The sequence below is a fragment of the Myodes glareolus genome, chromosome 19, assembly GCF_982192425.1.
Source record: "Myodes glareolus chromosome 19, mMyoGla1.1, whole genome shotgun sequence".
Lineage (NCBI taxonomy): Eukaryota > Metazoa > Chordata > Mammalia > Rodentia > Cricetidae > Myodes > Myodes glareolus.
The window spans coordinates 1,752,730-1,775,135 of NC_142044.1; the positions used below are offsets into that span (position 1 = coordinate 1,752,730).

Consider the following 22,406-nt stretch of genomic DNA (forward strand, 5'->3'; position numbering starts at 1 on the left):
AGGTCAGAAGAGGATACCAGCTCTTCTGGAACTAAAGTCATAGGCAGGAGGTTGTGAGCCGTCCTGTAGGTGCTGGGAACTGGACCCTCCCATGCCCTCTGCAAGAGCAGTAAATGCTCTTAACTGCTGAGCCATCTCTCCAGCCCCAGCTAACCTCATCCTTAAATGCTGGCAAGGCATTAAACATTTAAAAACTTCTCTGAAGGTCAAACATGACACGCATCATATCTGTGTACCAGATTTAGTCCACATCTGGCCAGTCTACCTCCCGTTAGCCTAATTTAGATGTTCTAAAATTTAATTTGCTTTGACTTTTGCACTGCCTGCTCAACAGACTTCAATGGCTCCTGACTGTCTGCTAGATAAAACCTTAACTTCCTTATTCCCCCTTTAAGGCAATCCAGGACCAGATCCAAGGTCCTAAACCCTGTTCCCACTCCACAGTCTCCATTTCCCATAACAACCACATCCTTTGGATGGGACTCAAGGCATGGAACTTTCTAGAAAACACAGCTGTTCCTTGTTCCCAGGGTTCCCCTCTCCGAAATGCCCTCCACCTTTGCATTCCTACTTCGAAGTTCCACCCATCCTTAGTGTCCAGCTGAGACAGCCACAGGCTTTTCTGTCACTCACATGATACCACATACCCTGTCTTGGAGTTACATACGCCTTCCTGGCCATCTACTAACATCCCTGAGAGAAATGTTGGGGTCTTGGGCTACAGTGAATATTCCCACAGTGCTTTGTACACAATGAGCCCAGTATATACCTCAGGAACATTAGCCTTTTGTCCTGAAAATGCGTGGGCACAACATAAACCAAGCCAGCAGAATTCATCACATCTAAACTTCCACAACAGAACAGGGAAGGTTTTTTTGTTGTTTGTTTTTCAAGTGGGACAGGCTCTCAATGCAAAACTCGTGGTGCCTTCTCAGGATGCCAGCCCAGACGTTTTGCTCCAGGCATTCTTACATCTCTCTCAGACACTACCACTTTTATGTGGGCACCGTCACACGAAAGGACTTTTCAGCAGAGGAAGGCTGGTGGGTAAGATTTGATGGCAATCGCTATGAAAGCAGAGAGCTAGCTGGGTCACCAAGTTGACAAACCCACGGAATATCACACAGCCGGTTCTAGCCTGCTGGTTGCTCTCAGTGCTAATGACTGTGTGGCTTGGGAAATCAGATCTCACACTTGTTTTTCCTTCATTCTCTCTCTCTCTCTCTCTCTCTCTCTCTCTCTCTCTCTCTCTCCCCCCCTTTTTTGGAAGCTCACTCCCCTATCCAGCCATCTCTCTATTCAGCTAGTGCCAAAATGAAAAGCTAGATTTCATTTTACTTTTACTGTCCTACATAGGACTAGTGGCGGTTGATAAAATGTGTGCTGAATGGATTTTAAAATTCAATTTTTACTTTCCCTTGAAACAAGAGTAATTATCCATTCGACAGCAAGCAAAAGAATAAACGACTCTGGCTTTTAAGAGGGCCTAGCTCTGCGTGCTCAGGGAGAAGCTGGCTTAGTCTTATCTCAAGCCAACAAGAGTTGAGGTGTCAGTTCAGCAGTTCCAATTAGCATATTCTGGACACACCCTCTCTGACTTGAACGACTGTGTACTAGAAAGGGCAAGTGAAGCCTTGCAAACATTTCTGTCACATGATAATCTGTGCTTGGGAGAGCCAGGACAATTAAGAGTCCCAGGAAACGTTGAAGAAAACTAACGACCACACACGTTCTCTCTGTGAAGACAGCACTTTGCTGCTCGGAATGATGCCATGGTCGGTCGCACCTACGATCCAATATTTTACCAAGAGCAGATCATTCATTCTTAAACTTTTATTGGGATTGTGTCTATTGCAAGCATAAGACATACTGAGGAAGTCCACATGGAAAGAAAGTCTGTTCTTTGTAATTCTGTGGGTAGGGCAAAGAGAAATAGTACAGGTCTCCAAGCAAGTCCCTTCCCCATTTTATTATCTTTTTTTTTTTTGACAAAACAGACTTAAAGCAAAGTTAATCAGGTGAACTAAGCTTATTTATTCTTTATACAAATCACCTGAGTTCAGAAATTAACATTCAAGATAATTTTCAAGCATAAAAGGAATCTAACCCTTTGATTAGTGATTAAAATCTCCCACTTAGGACAATAATAACAACACAATTTTATGGATGTATTCTTGTAACAACAACAACAAAAAAGATTCATGGCTTTGTTAATGCATAAGACCAAAGTAACAGGATTAGGAAAACTGGAAGTCTGAAACCAGTTCCTGAAAGCTCACTTGCCCCGCTTGAAAGAATACAAACGCTGCTAGAGGCAGGGGCTAAAGAGAACTTTTTTCCTCTCCCTGACCTTGAGGGCCAGGCACCCCAACCCCTTTGATGCTCATATATGCACACAGTGTGTGTGTGTGTGTGTGTGTGTGTGTGTGTGCGCTTATATAATCTCCAGCATAAACCCGTGTTGTTTAGGCTGACAATGTTGCTCTCCCAAAGAGCAAGATGAAAAACTGCAGCCTGAAAATATTAGTGTTTCTCCTAGGGAAGGGCGATGCTGAGACCTTGGGGACACGACTCTGCAGAGTTGACACTGGGAAGCCCTTAATGAGTTTCTGCTTCTGAGAAAGGTGTCACTTTTCTTTTTTTAAACTGTGAAAGGAACCTGGGGTGAAAATAAGTAGAAATCCACTCCCATTGCCCTCAGATCCTTGCAGAAGGGGAGGGAAGACTCGGGGAAGCGAGGTTCCTGGGGACCCGGAGGCCCACGAGTGAGGCCGGGAGCATCCTAGGGGGAGGGGGTCTGCTGCTCCACTGAGTGAGGAGGGGAGTGGGGTGAACGTGTGGCGGCGTCACATGTCGCTCTGCCCACTCGCACGGCCGCTGTCGCGCGCGCGGAGAGCTGGCAGGAAGGCCTGCAGCCACCGCGGGGCCTGCGTGGAGCTGGCGATCGCCGCGCCCTGGTGCGGGCGGCGGCCTTACCTGGTTTCTGCGGTACCAGGCGCTCGACAGTGAGCCGTTGCCCGGGCCCGGCGCCCAGTATGTGAAGTTCCGAGACAGCTCGTCCAGGACCGCTGAGGCATCGTCCTCGGGGCCCGTGGGCACCGGCGCCGCCATGGGGACTGGCTCCGCGCTAGGGCTCGGGTGCCGCGCCTCCCCGCCCCGCCGCTTCCCCGCAGCCTCAGCCACTTCCTGCCGGGCGGGCTACAAGGGCGCGGGCACCTGGCTCCCAAGGCGCGCAGGTGCGGTCGGGGCTCGGCCTAGCTGTCGCGTCTGAGTGCTCGACCCGGGTGTCCACACCTGTCAGGGCAAGAATGAGGTCATCTCCTTTGCCTCCGGGATCTACTGTGCGCAGAGCAAATGTTTGTCCAAGTGCAGGAAGGAAAGGAGCCATCGGTTAACCCAAAGAGTGACCCTCGCCCTTGGCAATCCCACCTCTTGCATGTAGAAGGTCTAAAATGGTCCACATATGGGGGTGTGGGGGAGAGAAAGTCATGATTTCTCTCTCCCCAGTATTGTGAGCAGTGTGGGGATTAAGAGCCCAGCAATGGACTGACCCTTGAGAACTATTCGTGGAAGAGAGAAGAGATACCCTAATGCAGATGAAGGACCCCAAGGTGTGAGCTTTCTGTCAGACAGGGTCTCGGAGACTGCCAGCTCCTATATATAAAGTCGCCAGCTGCTATATATAAAGATGTAGGTTGGGACAGAAACGCTAAGAACAACCTCAAGAGTTCCTACGGGCTATTCTGGTCTGACCTGTTTTTAACTCTGTCCCTACAAGCGATCTCCACGGCATCTCTCACTTTGAGAGTTCTGTGATCTTGTGCTGTTGACCAAAGCGTCTGCGCTTGGAATTCTTTTGTTTATAGGGCACTGGGATTCTGCTTAAAGAGCACACTTAACCTCCACAACTTCGACTTCAAGAGATGGCCAGAGTGGAGGGGAGGGGAGGAAGGAGAGGGAAAGAGTGAGAGAGGGAGAGAGAGGAGAGGAGGGGGAGGGGGCAAGGACCTGGGAGAAGGCTGTGATGGTTCCTTCGGGAAGAAAGTGTGAAAAAAAATCGTTCAGATTCAGCAGAAACACGGGAAGTCATCTCGACAGTTGTGTTGTTTCCTGCTTGAGCAACCAAAATGTTGAGTCAGTAATTCATAATTGTAGCAACTATGCTCAATTTAAAGAAACTAATCTATTTTAAATAAATATCTTAAGGAAAAATACCTATTTGCTGTATTCCATTATTTCCATAAGTATATGGGGCTAGGAATTGAACCCATTGCTTTTTGCATGCTAAGTGAGCACTAGACCCCCGGGACACATGCCTGTCATGTGATTCTATGATGTCACTTCGATTCTTTTGCTTTGCCATGTCTGGTATCCTCCCACCCTCTATTAGAAAATGTTTTTTTCAGAATTTCCAACCTCCACACCCATCATCTTTCCTCCTGTGACCCCATTGGCCAGGAATAGGTCACATGCCTGGTTTTACCAGAAAGTGATTTCTTGGGCATTTCCAGTCTGGAGAGTAGGCTGTGAGTTCTGCCAGAGAGAAAAGAACAAGGATGGGTGGGGTGGTGGAGGGGAACTAGCAGAACTGGCGTGATCACTCTTCAGTGTTTTCTTCCAGCCAGATTGTAAGTAGGCATGCAGTCTCTAACACGCAAAGCAGACTTTCCTGTTCAGTGTGCCTCGAAGCCTCCCCCGTAGACAGGTTTTATGCACGCTCTGTGAGACCTTCATAATCAGGCCGCCATAACTGCGGCACACACCTCATTCCTTTTTATTTCCTAACTTAGAAAATCAGCTTCGATTTCTTTATATTTGTACAAAAACTTCCAGTTTTGGAGAAAGCGCTTGGGGGAGAAAAGATGTGAGGTGTAGCCTACGCTATGCTGTTCAGTCGATCGATAGTTTCCAAGATGTGACTGCCGTCGCTGCGGCTGTCCTAGTGTGTGTGGGTGTTTGAAAAGCAATTCGTGACCAGGGTTCCTTCCCACAGGGTTCACAGGAGGCGGCAGGAATACATGTGAACTATTTTGGTCCCAGCGGTGTAGGTGGAGCTTTGGAGACTGTTCCTGCTTTTGATGGCCTCTGCCTCTTGCAGGGCTTTTGGGTGGGGGTGGGGGTGGGGGTGGGGGTGGGGGGCAGAAGCCCCGTTCATTTTTACCGGATATGATCAGCCTCCCCAGTTCTCAGGGCTCCAATCTGGAGGCTGACTTCCTCTTAATTCTGGCACCTCCCCATTTGAAATCGGGCTTCACTTTGCACTCAAAGAGTGGGTTCCATTTGGTTCTTCTTATTTGGGATCTTTTAATTGCAGAATTAATAACACTTTAAAAGCATGTTTTGCAAGACTCGGTTAACACTAGCGTTTTGTTGCTGTTTTTTACAACAAACTTCTCACAAATGGTAAGTGGAGGGTCCCAGCGACTCACTTCCTATATGCAAGTGAATCCCAGGCCGGAGACTTTAAAGAGATAGGCAGAGCTTTAATTTTGTGACAATAACTTAGGAAGAAACAGAAACCTGGCAGACTGCCTGCGCTCCAATCCTATGTTTGCTGTGTGTCTCTGACCCAGTTGCTTCATTTCTCTGAGCCTTTCAATCTTTCCCATAAAAGGGAGCAGGAAAGATGACTCACTCAGTGGTTCAGAGCACTGACTGCTCTTCCAAAGGACCAGGTTCAATTCCCAGCAACCTTGATAGCTAACAATCATGTGTAATGCCCTCTTCTGGTCTCCTAGGGAAACACAGACATACATGTACACCCACACATGTAAAAGAAACATAAATAAAACTGACATCCAATAACTGCTGAAGTATTCAGTAAATGTTGGCTGTTACTACCTATACCTTAAAATAGGAAAAATAAAACTTCTTTAAACAAATACAAACACACAAACCATGGAGGGAAATTTGACATCAAATTCCAATAAAGCTGGGAACATTTATGCATCGATAGACTGTATAGTATAAAAGGTAAGTTAGGAACTGAGAGTCTGTATTTATCACATCTACAACTGACAAAAAAAATTGCAGGCTAATTAAAAAAAAAAGCAGAAGCAGATAACCCAGTGGATAAAACAGACATTTTTTTTCTTGAGAAAAAAAGAACGGTTAATAACAATAATGCCAAATATTTTAATCTTAATGATAGAGAAAATGCAAATTGAAATTCTGAGTGACAACCACTTTTGCCTCACTTGTTTGAAAATGTAAAATTTTAAAGATTGAGATATCATACACCATGTACACAAAATGGAGTTCTATTCAGCCATATAGAAAGTGAAATTATGTCATCTGCAGAAAAATGGGTGGAATCAGAGATTATCATGTGAAGAAAAATAAACCAAATGCAAAAAAACAAATATAACCTGTTTTTCTCTCAGATATGGATTTTTTAAAAAAAGTGTGTATCTGTGTGCAAGCATGCATGCATGCATGAATTTGTTCGTGCCACTTATGGGTGGGTGCCCAAAGACACCAGAAGAGGGGATCTGACCCTCCAGCCAGAGTTATAGTCAGTTGTGAGCCAACTAATACGGCTACTGAGAATTCAACCCTCTGCAAGAGCAGCAAAAAACAGTAGGCCATCCCTCCTGCCCATGTGTGGAATATAAAGTGGCGTGGTATTCATGTATGACTTACACACATCCTCTGACGCTCACTTCAGCACTTCGATGTGAGATCAACAACACAAAGTGAGTGTTCTACATGTATTTGCTACACTATGTTGTTTAGGGAATAATTTCAGACAGTCAAAGTCTGAACTGGTTCAGTCCATAAACATCCTTCCCAAATATTTTTTAGTTTACATTGGGTTGGATACAAGTGTTGGGGAATATTATTTTAAGGTGTGTTACTTTTGTTTATGCTGCCGTTCATTGGTTTAATGATGTAAAGATGTGTTGATTTTGTTTACGCTGCATTTGTTTGACTCTGTGAAGCTGTGATTCTTTGCCTGTCTAAAACACCTGAGGGTGTAATAAAGCGCTGAATGAATGACCAAGAGTGCAGCAGGAGCAAGGGTGGGCGGGGCTGGCAGGCAGAGAGAATAAATAGGAGAAATGAGGAAGAGGAGGATGTCAGGGGCCAGCTACCCAGGCAGCCACGGAGTAAGAGCAAAAGTAAGATGCACAGAGGTAAGAAAAGGAAAAAATCCAGAGGCAAAAGATAGTCGGGATGATTTAAGTTAAGAAAAACTGGCAAGAAACAAGCCAAGCTAAGGATGGGCATTCCTAAGAATAAGCATCTGTGTGTGATTTATTTGGTAGCTGGGTGGTGGGCCCCTCAAAAAGCCAAAAAAGGAAAACATCACACAACATACAAGTAGGTGGCATTTGCAGATACAGAAAGCTGAGAGTGTACCCTGAAAATAAAGTGTCCCATGGGCCATTGTTTGCCAACTCCTCCTTTGGAAAGAAAAAGATCAAACACAGCACACAAGGCCAACAAAGACCACTGGAGAGGTGGATGAATACTCCACTAGAGTTCATGGTATGTGAGTGACAGGATCCCGGTTCAAAGAGAAGTCACAATTAAGGACTGGAAAGGTGGAGTGAAGCTTGGATATGGGTGTAGGAACCTGATGGTGGGGTATAGGCTTCACCTTCAGGTCAGTTTGGCACTGGTGGAATCATAGCCACGGCAGCTCCTGCTGTCAGCCTTAAACCATGGGCTCGGAAAGAGGAAGTGAGGAGACACATTGGCCTATTGGCTCTGGTCTTCATTCCTCTGCATGATATAATGTTTGTGCTGCTATCCCATTCCTTGTTCAGTGACCACAATTGCTCCCACTAGAGGTATTTTCTCAGTGATGCTGAGACTGGCCAGTGGAAATGTGACAGAGAGAGCGAGGGGGCCAAGAGTTTCAGATACATCTCTTTCTTGTCTGCTTGTTCTTTGCCCTCCGTCTCTCCCTGGTAAAAGAAGGCCCCACGTAGTCCCTGTTGAAGGAGAACCAAGAAGTCATGGAACATATCTTAAGTCAGTCCTTAGAGTCTTTAGAGCAGATTAAAGAAAATAAATACAGGCAGTTAAATAAAGGTCACTAAAATTTGGAGGTCAAATGTTAAACAACTCAAGTAATTAAGAGAATTTCTAACCAACCCTGGACAGAAAAATCAAGTTAAAAACTCTCTTTGACTTGATGTGGGACATGTGATCTACCCAACAACAATCACTAAGAGCAAAAAGATTTCGTGGTATGATTGGCCCACTTGGGTCATATAGTCACTCTTTTCAGGAAAACCGGAGTGCTACCAAGGTAAGGCGAAGGGATGCCAAGCAGACTCAGCAACAGCCAGCTCGCAGAAAGCTAGTGAAGAGGAGCTCCGTGGAAGCATGGGCAGGAGGCAGATTGAAAATTCAGGGTGTATTGAATAATGCCATCAGTGGGAAAGAGCAAAAAGGAGACAATATATAAGGTATGTTTATTGACTTTGGAAGTAATAGGAATTATTGATGACCTCTTCCTGAGAAGTTTCAGTTGACTTTTGGGTTGGCAGATTATAGATAACTATAAAAATGCCCCCCCAAACCAATCAACCAACCAACCAACCAACAAAATCTATAAAAAGACTCTAGATAAGGAATCTAGGATATAGGAAGAGCCAGCTGCTTTATTTATCTGAGCATCACTTTGAGGGGGATTACTTCTGGGCAGAGGGATGTTGAAATCAGGTCACCCCTGAAGTAGATTCTGCACCTGGAGGGCACAGCCCGGGTTGGGGGATAAGCTCGGGTCAGGTATAATCGGGCTTGCAGCAGGAAGAAATGCATCTTTGGGAGGCAGACATGAAGCGGTGTGAAACTTAAAGCAGAAGGGTTTGAGGAGGGAATCATCCAAGGGAGGACAGAGAGAGAGAGAGAGAGAGAGAGAGAGAGAGAGAGAGAGAGAGAGAGAGAGGGAGGCATGAACCTGTAAGAATATCTGGTCTCATTCTTGGAGGATCAATGACGACAGAGTCGGCTTTAAACAAAAGTGTTTCCCTGACAAAATACTAATCTGGTGCCCCCTCCCCTTAACATTCTGACCCTTTCTTGGCTCCTTTCAGGACCCTTTTCCTTACCTTACTGGCCCCAGCATCAACTCCCCTGACATGCTTCCCACTTGTCTTTCCTGTCTTCTGACTGGGGAGAGATTCTCAAAGCCTGGTGACTAGCCCAGCGTGATGTGGTCCCTGTAGTGCCCCTCCCCACCAGGCACCCTGTCTCACTTCTCCTTGCTTTGAGCTGTTTTTAAGAGGCTCTGAGGATGCATCCATGGCAAGTTATTAACATTACAGATCTTCTCTTGCAGTTATTTGCTTCCTAAGTAGATCCTCTTGGCAACAATTCTTAACTCAAGGGGTCTTTCTATCATGGTAAGAATTTGGGTACACAGAGAGGGGGCCTGGAAGAATTACCCCTCAAATCTTTATACTAACTAAGTTTGTTCCTGATAAGGCTATTCCTGAACTCGAGAGATTTTCCAGGGAAAGTGAGATAAGAACTTTAATTTTAGAACTAGGATATTTCATTCGCAGTGATCCCGTATCCTGATTGCCACTACTCTGTGAAAGGCCCTCAAGTGAGAAACACAGAGCCCAACAAATGAGCTGCTACCATTCTTTTCTTTTTCCTTAGCAGGGGTGGGGGATGTGGGGGGGAGAGTTTGGTCTTTGTTGTCATCTAACCTGTCCTTCAAGTTTCTGTGACCATTCTTGCTAAGCAGGACTTTCCCAGAGCGGTTGTGTCCCCACTGCTCCTCATTCTCCCTGCCGTCATTGTCATTGTCATAGCTGTCAAGGTTCAGAAAGCTGCGGCAACCATGAAAGAAGTTACACCTGTCCTTTACTTTAAGTGACTTAACCTCAGTTTGGGAGAGAGGATACACACATGAAAAGATTAATGTGTGCAGACTAAATGTTAAAAAAAACCCGGTGGTAACCATGGATTCCCGTACACAGTGGGAAATCCTTCACGGTCACGGGTCTTGAAGGGTCTGGGAGAAGAGTGAGGCCAAAATGAACGTGAGCATGGCAGACAGTAAGACAGGGTACGGAACACCAGGAGGAAAGAGCAAGATGCAAATGTGTGTGTAAGGCCCAGGAGGCACCAGCTCCACTCAGCAGCTCCATGCCTGGAGAGCAGCCTCCAAGAACAGCTTGGGGTCCAGATTGCTAATTAGAATTTTTTTTCTCTGTAGTTTTCCAGGATCAGCATGGAGCGTCATATGCATCTCTGGCAGGCTTCCTAAACCTGTCTAGCCAGTCAAGTACCACGGCTGCTCCACCGACTCACATGTGTTCCTTCTGCGAAGACTTCTCTGGATTTGCATGTGCTTAAAATAAGGAAAAATAAGAAAAGGGGAAAAAAAATCCCCTCGGTCTTCGTGCGTGGAGGTGATATCGATTTTCTCCACTGGGTCCTCTATCTGCACCGAAACGTTGGTGAGGGATGACAAAGACAGCAGGGCCAGTTCTGGAGTTCGCTCTGTGGTTCCCCGCACGGTGTTGCAGCCTTAATGAATTCTTCCTGCGTGTGCTGAGGACGTGATGGAGTCAGCATCCATGATGAGGTTGGGTAGGCTTTGCCTCCTACCAGCCAAAAGCACAGCTTCCCACCCTGTACCCTCCCCATATGCTTCCCCGCATTTCCCCAGCTCCTCCTGCACAGTGTCCCGCTATAGCTGTGCGCTGCTAGCCCCAGTTTTATTTTGTTGCTAACCAGCTGTGCGGCTTTGGACAAAGCCCCTCAACTCTGTGGCCTTGTTTTCTCTTCACTGAAAAGAGAGGTTTGGATTACATGGTCTTTTAGAAAGTTTCTAACTCAGAAGAGGGCATCTACAAGAATTTCATCTTCCGCACATTTAACTTTAACAATTTTTTTCCTCCCCTTGCTACTTAGGGAAGAGAGGAGGGGCTCTAGAAGGAACCATGCTTTAACAGACTGATGTATGATTATTATGCCCTTAAATCCATTAGGGTCAGCTGTAACACACAGCATTTAGGTCGTTCTGGGGTCCAAACTGTGGTCCATCCCTGACCGCTGTGAGGTCTTGAGTAAGTGATTTTTTACTTTCCCAAACCCTCATTTTCTCTTCTTTACAGGACTGATACCGTTTCCTGCTTTGTAAGGCGATGGTGGGAATTTCACAAGACAAGACACTGAAAGTGCTCAACCCTGCCTGACCAGGAGCAGACATTCAATACTTTTAATCACCACAGGAAATAAACATTATGTGTTTATCTTATTATTTTAACCAACACATGAGATAGTTACCTTTTTTTTAAAAAAGTCTTATTTGGATCATTAGTTTTTAAAGTTCCAGTCTGTGATCAACCGACCCCGTTACTTTTAGGTCTGATAGGCAGTGTGTCATGGCAGGAGCATGGCGTGATGACGACTTATATCTTGAGACAGGGAATGAAGAGAAGGAGGAAGAGGAGAGGATTTCACCATTCCCTATGGGAGCCTTAAGTGGGATGGGTCAGGAGGAGCTCAAATCCCTCTGCACGGGTATTTGTCTAGGGGTTGAACATTGTGACTTGTTAAAGACAGATGTGAATTTCATAGTAGATCCCTATTGTAAGCACCCCTTAGTGTATGATTTTCCCTCATAAATGTCGGAAATGGTCAGAGTACTCTGGCTAACTTGCTTGCTAGATTGGCAGCTATCAGACCCCCCACCACATCCTCCACTTGGTGACAGCCGCCTGGGAGTCAAATCTGGTCGCTATCCAAGGTTAAGTAGAGACCCAGCGGGGTTCGGAAGTGCTGCTGTTGTCTCTGGATTGAGTGTGGTAGGATATGAATGGGGCCGTTGCTCTTGGACATACGTGTGTGGTGAGGGAGTACAGCCCTTATGTATCCACAGAGACCTCTGAGGGAGTCAAACATGCAGTAGCTCTTCAAGGACTCCTCCTGTCATCACAAGACCCAAGGTTGATTTAACATCCTCACAGCTAAACTCGTAGTCCAGTCTGGGATCCCCCAAGGACACTGCGTTTCCGTTGTCGGAACTATTGCAACTGCTGTCCCTGCTGCTCAAGCCACAGTTTCTGCATCTGGACACCTGAGCCATATCTGCTCCAGACACCTTAGCGCTGATCTAATTTACTCCAGCTGTAGACAACCCGACCTACAGCCCTCCAGATGATGCCTCCCAGAGACACTCCGGTTGTCCCTGATACTGTCTTCAAGCTGGTCAACGAAGGAGTGTCCCTGCTTCCCATGGTAGCAGAGGCAGAAAGGTCAAGTGAATCTGCAGATTGTCTTAATTGAGCAGAAAGTTTGTGGTTCACGAAAGGGAGGTTATGCATATGTGTGACTGACTGTATAAGAAGCTCCTTTACTCTCCGAGTGACTAGGGAGACCTCACTCCTGTGCACTGCCTCCCTGATGCTGCAGCCGAGGATCCAACAGGGCATCATCCTCTGTCTCATTGTCTGCGTGTGGTAATTGTCATTGGTAGGTCAAGTGGGTTGATCTGGGCTTGGAGAGTTGAATCCAGTTCTCAGGCTCACAACCTCCTGTAGCTCCAGCTCCAAGGGATCCGATTCCCTCCTCTGGCCTCTATATGTACTCATATACACTAAATTAGAAAACTTTTAAAGTATTTTAAAAAGTAGACTGATCTGATAATATGAAGAGCAGACACTCCCAGGTCTGTCTGCCAATTCCCAGCTACACTCACAACAGCAGTCAGAGGCTGCTACAGAGATCCAAGTGACTGGGAACCCAAGACTGCAGAGTTGCCTGTACACCTTCAGCAGAAATGGTGTGGCTCTCACGATTTCAGGCTTGTCCCTTCTGTCGCGCTAATGGCTCCACCCATTCAGAGACGTCTGCACCTACCCACTTCTCAAACATAGAGCAGGGCAGTACAGTGGGGATATAAGGTCAGTCACAAGTGGACTCTAAAGCATTTCTGTAGTTACGTGGAAAAGACAGAAGGAAGTAGGTTAAAATAATTTTAATAATTGACTTTATTTTACCTACCATTCCTATAATGTTGTCATTTCAACATGTAACATATAAAAGTATTCATTAATTTTCCATACTAACTTTGAAACGGGGTGTGAATTTTGTACACGGGACACACCTGAACAGAGATCAGTGCTTAGCAGCCATCTTCACATCTATCCAGTGGCTACTTGAGGGAAAGTCAAGCAAGATAGCAAGATGGGGGGCCTCCTACACCCTCCCACCAACCACACTTCTTACTTCCTGTCTCAAGACTCCATTCTCTTCACAGTGGTTACCCTGGAAAACAGCTTCCAGTTTCTTGGAACACATGCTCTTACTCAAGTGGCTGTCATTTTTTAATTTTTCTCTTTCAAAAATTAAAAAATTTTCAACATGGGAGTCCATGTTGGAAAGTAACCACAAAGCCATACTCAGTCCACAAGGCACACATTCCCACAGGGAATTGTCAGCTGCAAATACAGCCAAGCGTGTTGTTGAGGTAGGCAACAATTGCCTTTCTCTTTTTCCATCATGCATTTGGAGACCTTTATTCATTGTTTAGATACTGCTCCCTATGAAATGTCATTTGCTGATTCAGTTCACCGAGTGTAATGTGTAAGAGACTTATGAAGACTATAATGTACAGGAAGGATGAAATCTCTAATCTGGGAACTTGAAGTTTGAGTGAGGTTGAAAGAAGAATAAGAAAGGTCTTGGAACACATTGAAATAAAGGAATAACCAGCAGGTTCTCTGAAGGTCGTATGAGAGGGACTAACCTAACATAGGGGTGTGCATGTGTGCCAGTGCAGGTGTGTGTGTGTGTGTGTGTGTGTGTGTGTGTGTGTGAATGTGTGAGTGAAGGGGAAGTCACAGACTTCTAATGTGAGAACTGAAGACTAAGAAGCTATGGTGTGGGTTGTTGGAACCTCGGGTGGGTGAAGGAAAACAGCATCCTAGGCAAGAGAAGAGAGCCATCCCCCTGGAGCCTGGGAGAACACACCTGTGACTTGGGCACGGGGATGATGACAGGTGATCATAGTCAATGGTTTGTTCTTTATTTAAATCCCATAGGAAAAATCCCAGAAACAGGCCCTGATTTTAATTTCTTACTGTATTTTCAGGCTGCCTGTACAGCTGTTTACAGGATGCTTCCCTGTTTCCATTTAAGTCCAACATGTCTGACATCTCTCAGTGCTTTGCTTTTTATTAACTATCCCAACGTGGTTCTCTGTCCTAATTTCTCCATCTCTAACAACGAGGCCAGCTCAGCTTCAGTCTCTTCCCACATCCTCGCCTGCTGGACCCAAGCTGCCGCGAAGCCTTACTCATTGTTTGACTACGAAGCTGAAGGCTTTGGTCCAGGCACTTTCTGCCTTCCCTGAAGCCGATCACTCACTCATTAAACAATAACTTTAAATTTTCACCAGCACTATCTAAATTCTAAGTGGAATAATTTGTACTCTGTTGAGATATCGTTTTGGAACAAATCAGATGTTTAAAAAAATGTATCAGATGATGAAGTAGGAAAATAATTTCAGGGCTTCAGAGAAGCAATTTTTATTGGAAAACACACAATTCTTAGTCTTTTATTTATGTTTATATTCTTCCATCTCCTAACATAGTGAAAAGTTCACTAACCTTCCCTTACGCCCATAAGGCTTTATCGCTGCTCAGAGACCCCGGGGACAGCTTTTCATTGTCTAATTGTGTCCCTCCTTTTAGACATAGACTCTCCCTTGAACACATTACCTGCAAGTCCACTCCACCTTAAATTTGTCCTTGATTACGGAGTAGCTTATGTCATGTTAGCGCAAAAACTCATTCTCACCACACCCTGAATGCTGGACATGGAAAATTCAGAACACAAGAACCAGATTGAATTCAGTGTCTGGGAAGAAATGCTAATTCCCCCCAGTTGTATTTGGTCATATTTTAAACAAAATAATTCACTGGCTGGAAATTCTATTTCAGTGAGTATTTACTGAGACTCATACACTGTGTGTAGCCTGAAACGATTTGGTAGAAGTACAGTGACTGATGTCATGAGGACACAGAGTGTGACATTGGGACAGAGCACTTTAACCAAGGCTAACAGAGAAAATATGGCTGTATATTAAGTTACAAGAAATGCAAGAGAAATATCGTCTCCCAAGCTGACAGCTTTATTGGAAAAACAATTCTGGTTTGTGTTCATTAGCTTCACAGTCAAGAGAGGCGTAAGGGAAGGTCGGGAGGAGCAGGTGCTGTATTAGCAAGGAGGACCACAGCACACACCTTCCCTGCCTCTCTGCTGGCTTCTTGGGATGCTCGGTTGTCACCATCCAGGCTTTGGCACTCAGTGGTCCACGTGATGCTGACACATTATTTCTGAAATGAGTTCGGTACTGAAACCAGTGGACTGTGGGGAAAGCCCTTCGTGGTATAGGCACGGCTTTCAGGGCACCCTTTCTGTAGATTCAAGATTACAACATCAGCTTTGGGCAGAATGCCCGCTTCTCCTGCCATGCTTACTTCCAGCAGCTATGCTTCCCTGTCATGCCAAATGCTCTCCCTTGAGCCATAAGCCAAAATCAATCAACTCACTCTTGTATGAGCGGCTTTGATCACGGTGTTCATTTCACAGCAGCAAAAAAATAAGTAAGTTATCAACTAATACACACATACATACTATGTTCACTTAACACACATGGACACACCACAATCATCTAACACACATGTGCACCCATGCTCACCTCACATACACGTACACCCTCACTCACCTAACACACATGCACACCCATGCTCACCTCACATACACGTACACCCATGCTCACCTAACACACACATACACACCATGCTCATCTAACATGTACACCCACACTCATCTAACACAATACACACCCATGCTCATCTAACACACATGTACAAACCATGCTCACCTAACATACACGAACACCCACACTCATCTAACATGCATATACCCATGCTCATCTAACATACATGTACACCTATGCTCACCTAACATACACATACACCCACACTCATTTAACATTCATACACCCATGCTCACCTAACACACATGTACACCTATGCTCACCTAACATACACATACACCCACACTCATTTAACATTCATACACCTGTGCTCACCTAACACACATGTGCGCCCACACTCATCTAAGAGTTCTAGACTGGATAATAGAGTTGATTTCCATATCTGCTTTAAAAACTTAGCTGGCCCCTTCTCTCAACTGGCACCACTTGGAAGGGGGAAATATTCTGAATAATTAGACATAATTAGGTTGTCAACTCATATATCACCATGCTTGGCCTCTTAGGGATGTTTTGCAGATTAACTGTTAATGTTTGTAAAATGAGCTCCAAGTGCCATGTATCATTGGCACAGAATTCGATTATCAGTATGATGAATGCAATTAAGTCATACGAACTTTCACTGCGGGATGATATCTGTTCTGGAAGGTTCTGGGAATGGGCGCCGCGGTTTTTGAACTGGCATTTCATTAAGAAACACTTTGGAGGGTAGGAGTCCTGCAGGGTCTGTGTCACACATCTAAGAGCCAGGTTAGATGGTGGCTTCCAGTGAACGCTAAAGGTCACATTTTTACCCTACATCCAGTTGGTAGCAGAGTGAACTCAGGATCCCCTGGAGGGTAAACCAAGTCTTTCTTTTGAACACAAAGTCACCCTTGCCTACCGCACAAGTTACGCATTTAATTTCTTCAGTTATGAGATTCACTTCTTAAACCTCAGAAATGGCTACAGATATCCCCAAGCAAAACCTGTTAGCAAGCTTTTCTTAAATAGACAATTGATGGCTGACCCAGAGGTTCAAATACGTAATCTGTATTTTCAGGTTTGCTGACCTCTGAGGGAGGAGTTGAATGAGCTCTAGGGAAGTGGTTTTTAAACATCTGGGTGGTAGGACTCCTCCGTATCCTCAGAACTGATGAAGAACCGAGAAGGTCTGTGAGCTGGTTATGTAAATCGATGCTTGTTGTGTTACAACTCGTTAGGAAAAAAACGTGAATTTCATTTCTTCATTAAAAGCATAAGATTATTGCATAGTAAAATGAATAAGATACTTTTAATGAAAATATCAGGGAGAAGTGTGACATTGTTTTACATTTTTAGAAGTTTCTTTAATGTCTAGCGTAATGACAAGCAGCTGCGGTCCCAGGCTGGCTTCTGCCTCCAATCTGATGTGAGACATTGTTTTGGTTGAAGTAGTTGAAGCAAATTTGGCCTTACACAAATCTGTAACTGGAACAGAGAGGAGCATTTTAACAGCATTTTGAAGATAATTTGGTTATTCATTTTAGATTTGACACAAAAACTCACAAAGTAGCAGTTTCTTAAAGTTTCTGAAGTCATATGTACATAACTTTTTGTCATCCCGTGCACTAAAAAACCGTTGGTCTGTCTTGTACTGAATGTCTAGCATTCCACATTTGGAAAATATTGATTCCTTAAGTTATGCAGGACTTCCAAAGGCTGACACATTTCAGGATCAAGTAATCACTTTCATTAATATCATCACTGATTTCATCATAGATTTTTTTAGGTGCTGGTATGCTGTCAGGTTTCCCAGATTCTCATTTTCATCTGAAAGCTGGAATTTTATTATTGGCAATAAATACTTTGGATTGTTTTCCATGAAGTGATAGTTTCATTTTGTTCACTTTAGAGAGAGGGTCTGGCAAATGCCCATATCGAGTTAATCATCACTTGTTTTCACGTGAAAAGGGGGTTCCGTCAGAAGCAAGAGGTCAGACTCACAGCTCAGCTAATAGGGTGATTCTCCTGGAGCCAAAAAATTATAACTAGTGCATATCAAGGTCTTCATGAGAATTTCTCATTTTCTCACCAAGGTGAATAGCTAATAAAATAAATACAAGTTTGCTGCTTAATCATTGTCTTTATTGACTAAATTGACACATAGAAAATCAGTAGGTGCATAATTGTGAGCACACAGTGACTTCCAGTGACGTGTACACTGACTGTAGTGTGTACAGTGACTCCCAGTGACGCGTACACTGACTGTAGTGTGTACAGTGACTCCCAGTGATGTGTACACTGATTGTAGTGTGTACAGTGACTCCCAGTGACGCGTACACTGACCGTAGCGTGCACACAGTGACTCCCAGTGACGTGTACACTGACTGTAGTGTGTACATAATTGCTGATAATGACATACACTGACCATAGTGAGGTAACAGCGGCTGTGAGTGACATAAACATAGACCCTATCGAGTGTAGAAACGCTCACCCCTCATTTCCACTGGTGCTCTACTTCTTCATATTTCCCAAGAGTTCTGTCCATTTTTTCTATTTTCTCCACCAATGCTAATGGCGGAATGGTCCAATGGTGCATGGTTCCCCAGTCTGATCCTGGGAATAGTGCGGAACTTAGAGTCATTTAAGAGGGTTGGAAAGCTGAGGGCCCAGGAATAGCCCCTGGATAATAATCGGCATCAGTAATGTTCCGAATGTGGAGCAGAGGGCAGTCGTTAGCTGTTGCTAAGATGTTCCTTTAGCTGTGTTCAGCAGGAGACAGAGCCATTTGATGGAGCCTTCTTCTTACATTTTAAACATAATAGGAAAGTATATTATCTTGGATAAGTTTTTCTTTTGCTACAACATGCAGAGGAGCACTGGGCCCTGCTCTTGAATGCGCATGCGCACGCAGATGAGTTGGCCACAGTTCGTGAATGCGCATGTGCATGTGGATGCACAGGCACAGTTTGTGAATGAGCATGAACACGCAGATGCATTGATCCAACTGAACTTTCAAAGCATGGTACCTTTCTCATCCATGTTGCATGCTACCAATTACTTTGTTTGAAAACTTTTATTCTGTACATTAAATACATGTTGGTTGTGACCCTAAATTGATTTCACATCTCACCAATAGCTTGGAAACCAAAGCTGTAAAAATAAAATAAAAACTCTGGCTCAAAATACAGGTAGTTCCATTTACAATTTCCTTCTTGGGGTGTGTTACCTCTGGTCTGAAAGTAAATACACTCACCAGCTATTAATGGCTTGTTTTCCCACATTAACTCAGACGCCAATAATCTTAATTCAATCTTGATGCCAATACTTTTTTATTTTACTTTCATGCATGTGTTCACATACATGGTGTGTGTGCGGGCAGTGGTTAGCATCATGTATCTTCCTTGATGACTCTCTGTTTAAAGACAGGGTCTCTCATAGAACCTGTAGTTTGCTGACTGTTTCAGGAGGGCTGGCCAGGATGCTCGAGGGCTCACTCCTCTGTCTTCCCAGGACTGGTGTATAAGGACGTAGTACCAAGCGCAGCTTCACACAGTTGCTGGGGATCAAACTTGGGTCCTCGTGTTTGAGCAGCAAGCACCACCGAGCTGACCCCCAGTCCACCAACCCCTTCAAAGTGTCACCAAATAATAAAAGGTTTTATATCAGGGTGCATTAGGTGGATTATTACTTGAAATGTCCCTTTGACTTTACTTCCTCTGGGAAGGTACAAATGTTTACCTGGCATTTATAAACTCTGATGTCTTTCTTGATAAATATGCACCATTAAATCTCATCAGGAAGCTATTTTGAGACTGATAATAATCATTGTTCTCTAAAAAAAAAACCCTCTAAATGGCTTTAGATTTCTATTCCAATCGGTTCTGCTCCAACTTCCTGCTCTGCTAATCCGAGAATCATCATTACCCTGACAATAAACATTAAAATAAAATGGCCACCATTTGGAAAGTTAGCGTTTAAGGAATTGTATTGCTGTGGATAAGACAGACGGCGAGACAGTAGAATGAATTACAGGCAAATATTGCCGTTCCCCCTTTCAATAGCTGGTCTCTATCTGCTTCCCTCCCGTAGCTTAGCTTTCCTTTCTTCTTCTTCTTCTTCTTCTTCTTCTTCTTCTTCTTCTTCTTCTTCTTCTTCTTCTTCTTCTTCTTCTTCTTCTTCTTCTTCTCCTTCTCCTTCTCCTCCTCCTCCTCCTCCTCCTCCTCCTCCTCCTCCTCCTCCTCCTCCTCTTCCTCCTCCTCCTCTTCTTCTTTCCACACTTCTCCCCTTCTCCCCTCCCTCTCTCCTTCCCTCCCTCTCTCCCTATATTTAACGCCCCCACACTATGTCTCTCTTACCCTGAGCACTTGTACCATCTACTTAGGCCCAGTCCTTGCCCAGTTTCCTTTGCTTTGCCATCTTTTGACTCCCTGCCTTCAGTGGCTACCTAGAAAGGATTGGTGGAGGAGCTGGCTGGAAGGGAGAAAGACTTAGTTATCTACAACAGTTGTTCAAACCAGGGCCTAAATTAGGGTGATGCATTGGGAACGGAGAAATGGGGACAAATCCTGAAGTCTGGTTAGTTACCAGAATGGAGCCGAGTGAAGTGGGGAGGAAGATGGCCTTGAGATTCCAGTTAAGGGGAACTGGGTAAGGTGGGAGGAGGCAGGGACACAGGAAACGTGACTTTCTATCTGAATGTTCTAATCATTTCTAATCAGATCATCTGGTGCTGGAACCTGGCCTAGAGACTTGGATAAGGTTGTCTATACTGAAGCTGTTGTTGAACTCACAGGTATACATAAAATTATGGGTGGAGTAAACATAAAATGTAAGATGCATTACCGCAGGGAACTTGAGAGCTGAAAAAGCAGCAAGAAGAAGAGTTGACAAACACGGAGGAGTTGACAAACACGGAGAAGTCCCAGGAGCAGCAGAACCTGAGGGGAAATCAACACAGAGGCAAAGAACTGTAACATCTGGTGAAATACTGTGACTACCGCCTAACAGCCACCAAGGAGATGCCTGAGACAAGACTTTGTAGCTCTCAGGCAGTATTCATTTCTTCATAACTCCTTGCTATTTATGTAAATTTGGGCAAGCCACAAAGCAGATCTGAAGCAATGAGGCTGATTGAATGACAATCAGAAATGTGTGGTCAGACAAAGTATGATCGAGTTGAAGGGGTTTAGGAACACTGTGTGGTTGGTAGAGAACGAGGTTCTGGGATTCAGGTACCTAGGATTTACGGAGGGAGAAGACATTCCCCAACGGTGACTCCTCATTGGGATACAATGTTTTGCTGAGAATCTTTGTGATTCCTTTTTCTTTGTTTCAGAACTGAAGGGAATCTTGTTTATTTTAAATGTTATTATTCCATGCTCAATGGAAAAAAACAAAAGGAGAAAAATATTTATATGAAAAACCTTACTTTGGGACAAACCAGTTTTTATGCTTCATTTACTTTCCTCTAAGACGCAGACTCCGAGGGTTTCCCGACGGAGCTCATGGCTCTAGAGCATAGTAACACCTTCTGTAGAAAATTAAGCAGCTATTTACAGAGCCTTCCACTTCATGAGCAACAGAAACAAATAAGCAATTCGCTGTTCAACTTAGAAATCCATCATGGAATCATGGAGCATAGATGGCGTGAAGGGCATACAGAGGCTAGTGGATTGCAGAGCGAGAGAAACCTAGCTTAGAAGATGTTCTGAAGAGGAAGGGACATTCAGAGACGATACTCTAGGAGGAGGGCGATTGTTTAAGTCGCCAGCCTTCGAAGGTCAAACAGTTTGGTAGCACACTAATATTTTGGGTCTTGATGCTAGTTCTTTGGTGTGTGTGTGTGTGTGTGTGTGTGTGTGTGTGTGTGTGAATCCCACCAAGCAAACAGAAAAGTGTTTTATTCTGTCTTTGGAGAAAACAATTATAAGTTTGACTTCTCAAAATCAGTTCCAGAGTAGGACAGGCTATGTAGGCAGGACGTATGCAGGATCCAGAGCTTTGGTGGGAGTGGATTCTCGTTTGTGGCAGAGAAGTGCTAGTTAGGCACCATCTCTGGCTTCAGTCATGATCCGGGTGTGGCTTACCTTGCCTTGAACAGAACAGTAAAGTCACTAGCATTCACATCAGTGAGGGCAGTCTGAGGACTGGCAGCCTATTGGAGTAAAACCCCAAAAGCACTAAATGTCTCATCATTAGCAGGGGTGCTCGGGTTGTAAGAGGATTTGGACACATCACAAGGACCATTATGTTATTAAGTTATTAAGTATGCATTTATAAGTCAGTTTATTCTTGCCAGATGAAAACATAAAAAATCATTTCTTAATTACCCAGGCCCTGAAGTCTTGCATCATTAACCACATATTTAAAACAGCTTTGTATCACTTACAAAAACAATTTAAAATATCAGATTATTGAATTTCCTGTGTTCCAGTGTCCAGCTGCCTTGTGGCCAAGATTAACCTGTTTATTGTCTCAATTAAACACATCAGAAAGTGTTATTTTCCATTTTTCAAAAAAATTTAATTCCAGGGAAATGAGGTAATTCATCCAGCTATGTTCACCAATTCACGGTTGCGAGTCAAACATTAAATTCTGATTTGCAAAATTTAATTGTTTCTTTTTCTTTCCTTTCTCAAAATAAAAATACAAAGAGAAGAAAATTAAATCCTAGGTCTATTTGTAC

At 44.4% G+C, this 22,406-nt stretch overlaps 1 protein-coding gene and 1 long non-coding RNA gene across 2 annotated transcripts in view; one reads left to right on the top strand and one right to left on the bottom strand.

Annotated features, from left to right (window-relative positions):
- The window catches only part of Nipal2 (NIPA like domain containing 2), a 104,595-nt gene extending 101,318 nt beyond the window's left edge, over positions 1-3,277 (bottom strand). The window contains exon 1 of the mRNA XM_048457260.3: positions 2,977-3,277. Within this exon, the coding sequence (XP_048313217.3) occupies positions 2,977-3,111 (135 nt within the window). The 5' untranslated portion in view covers positions 3,112-3,277. The remainder of the gene's footprint in view (positions 1-2,976) is intronic.
- Positions 3,278-8,244: 4,967 nt separating this feature from the next.
- LOC146891141 (uncharacterized) lies at positions 8,245-12,308 on the top strand. Its single transcript, XR_014998201.2, has 3 exons — positions 8,245-8,420; positions 10,184-10,555; positions 11,088-12,308. It is a non-coding gene; the product is annotated as an uncharacterized LOC146891141 (long non-coding RNA).
- The last annotated feature ends 10,098 nt before the right edge of the window (positions 12,309-22,406 follow it).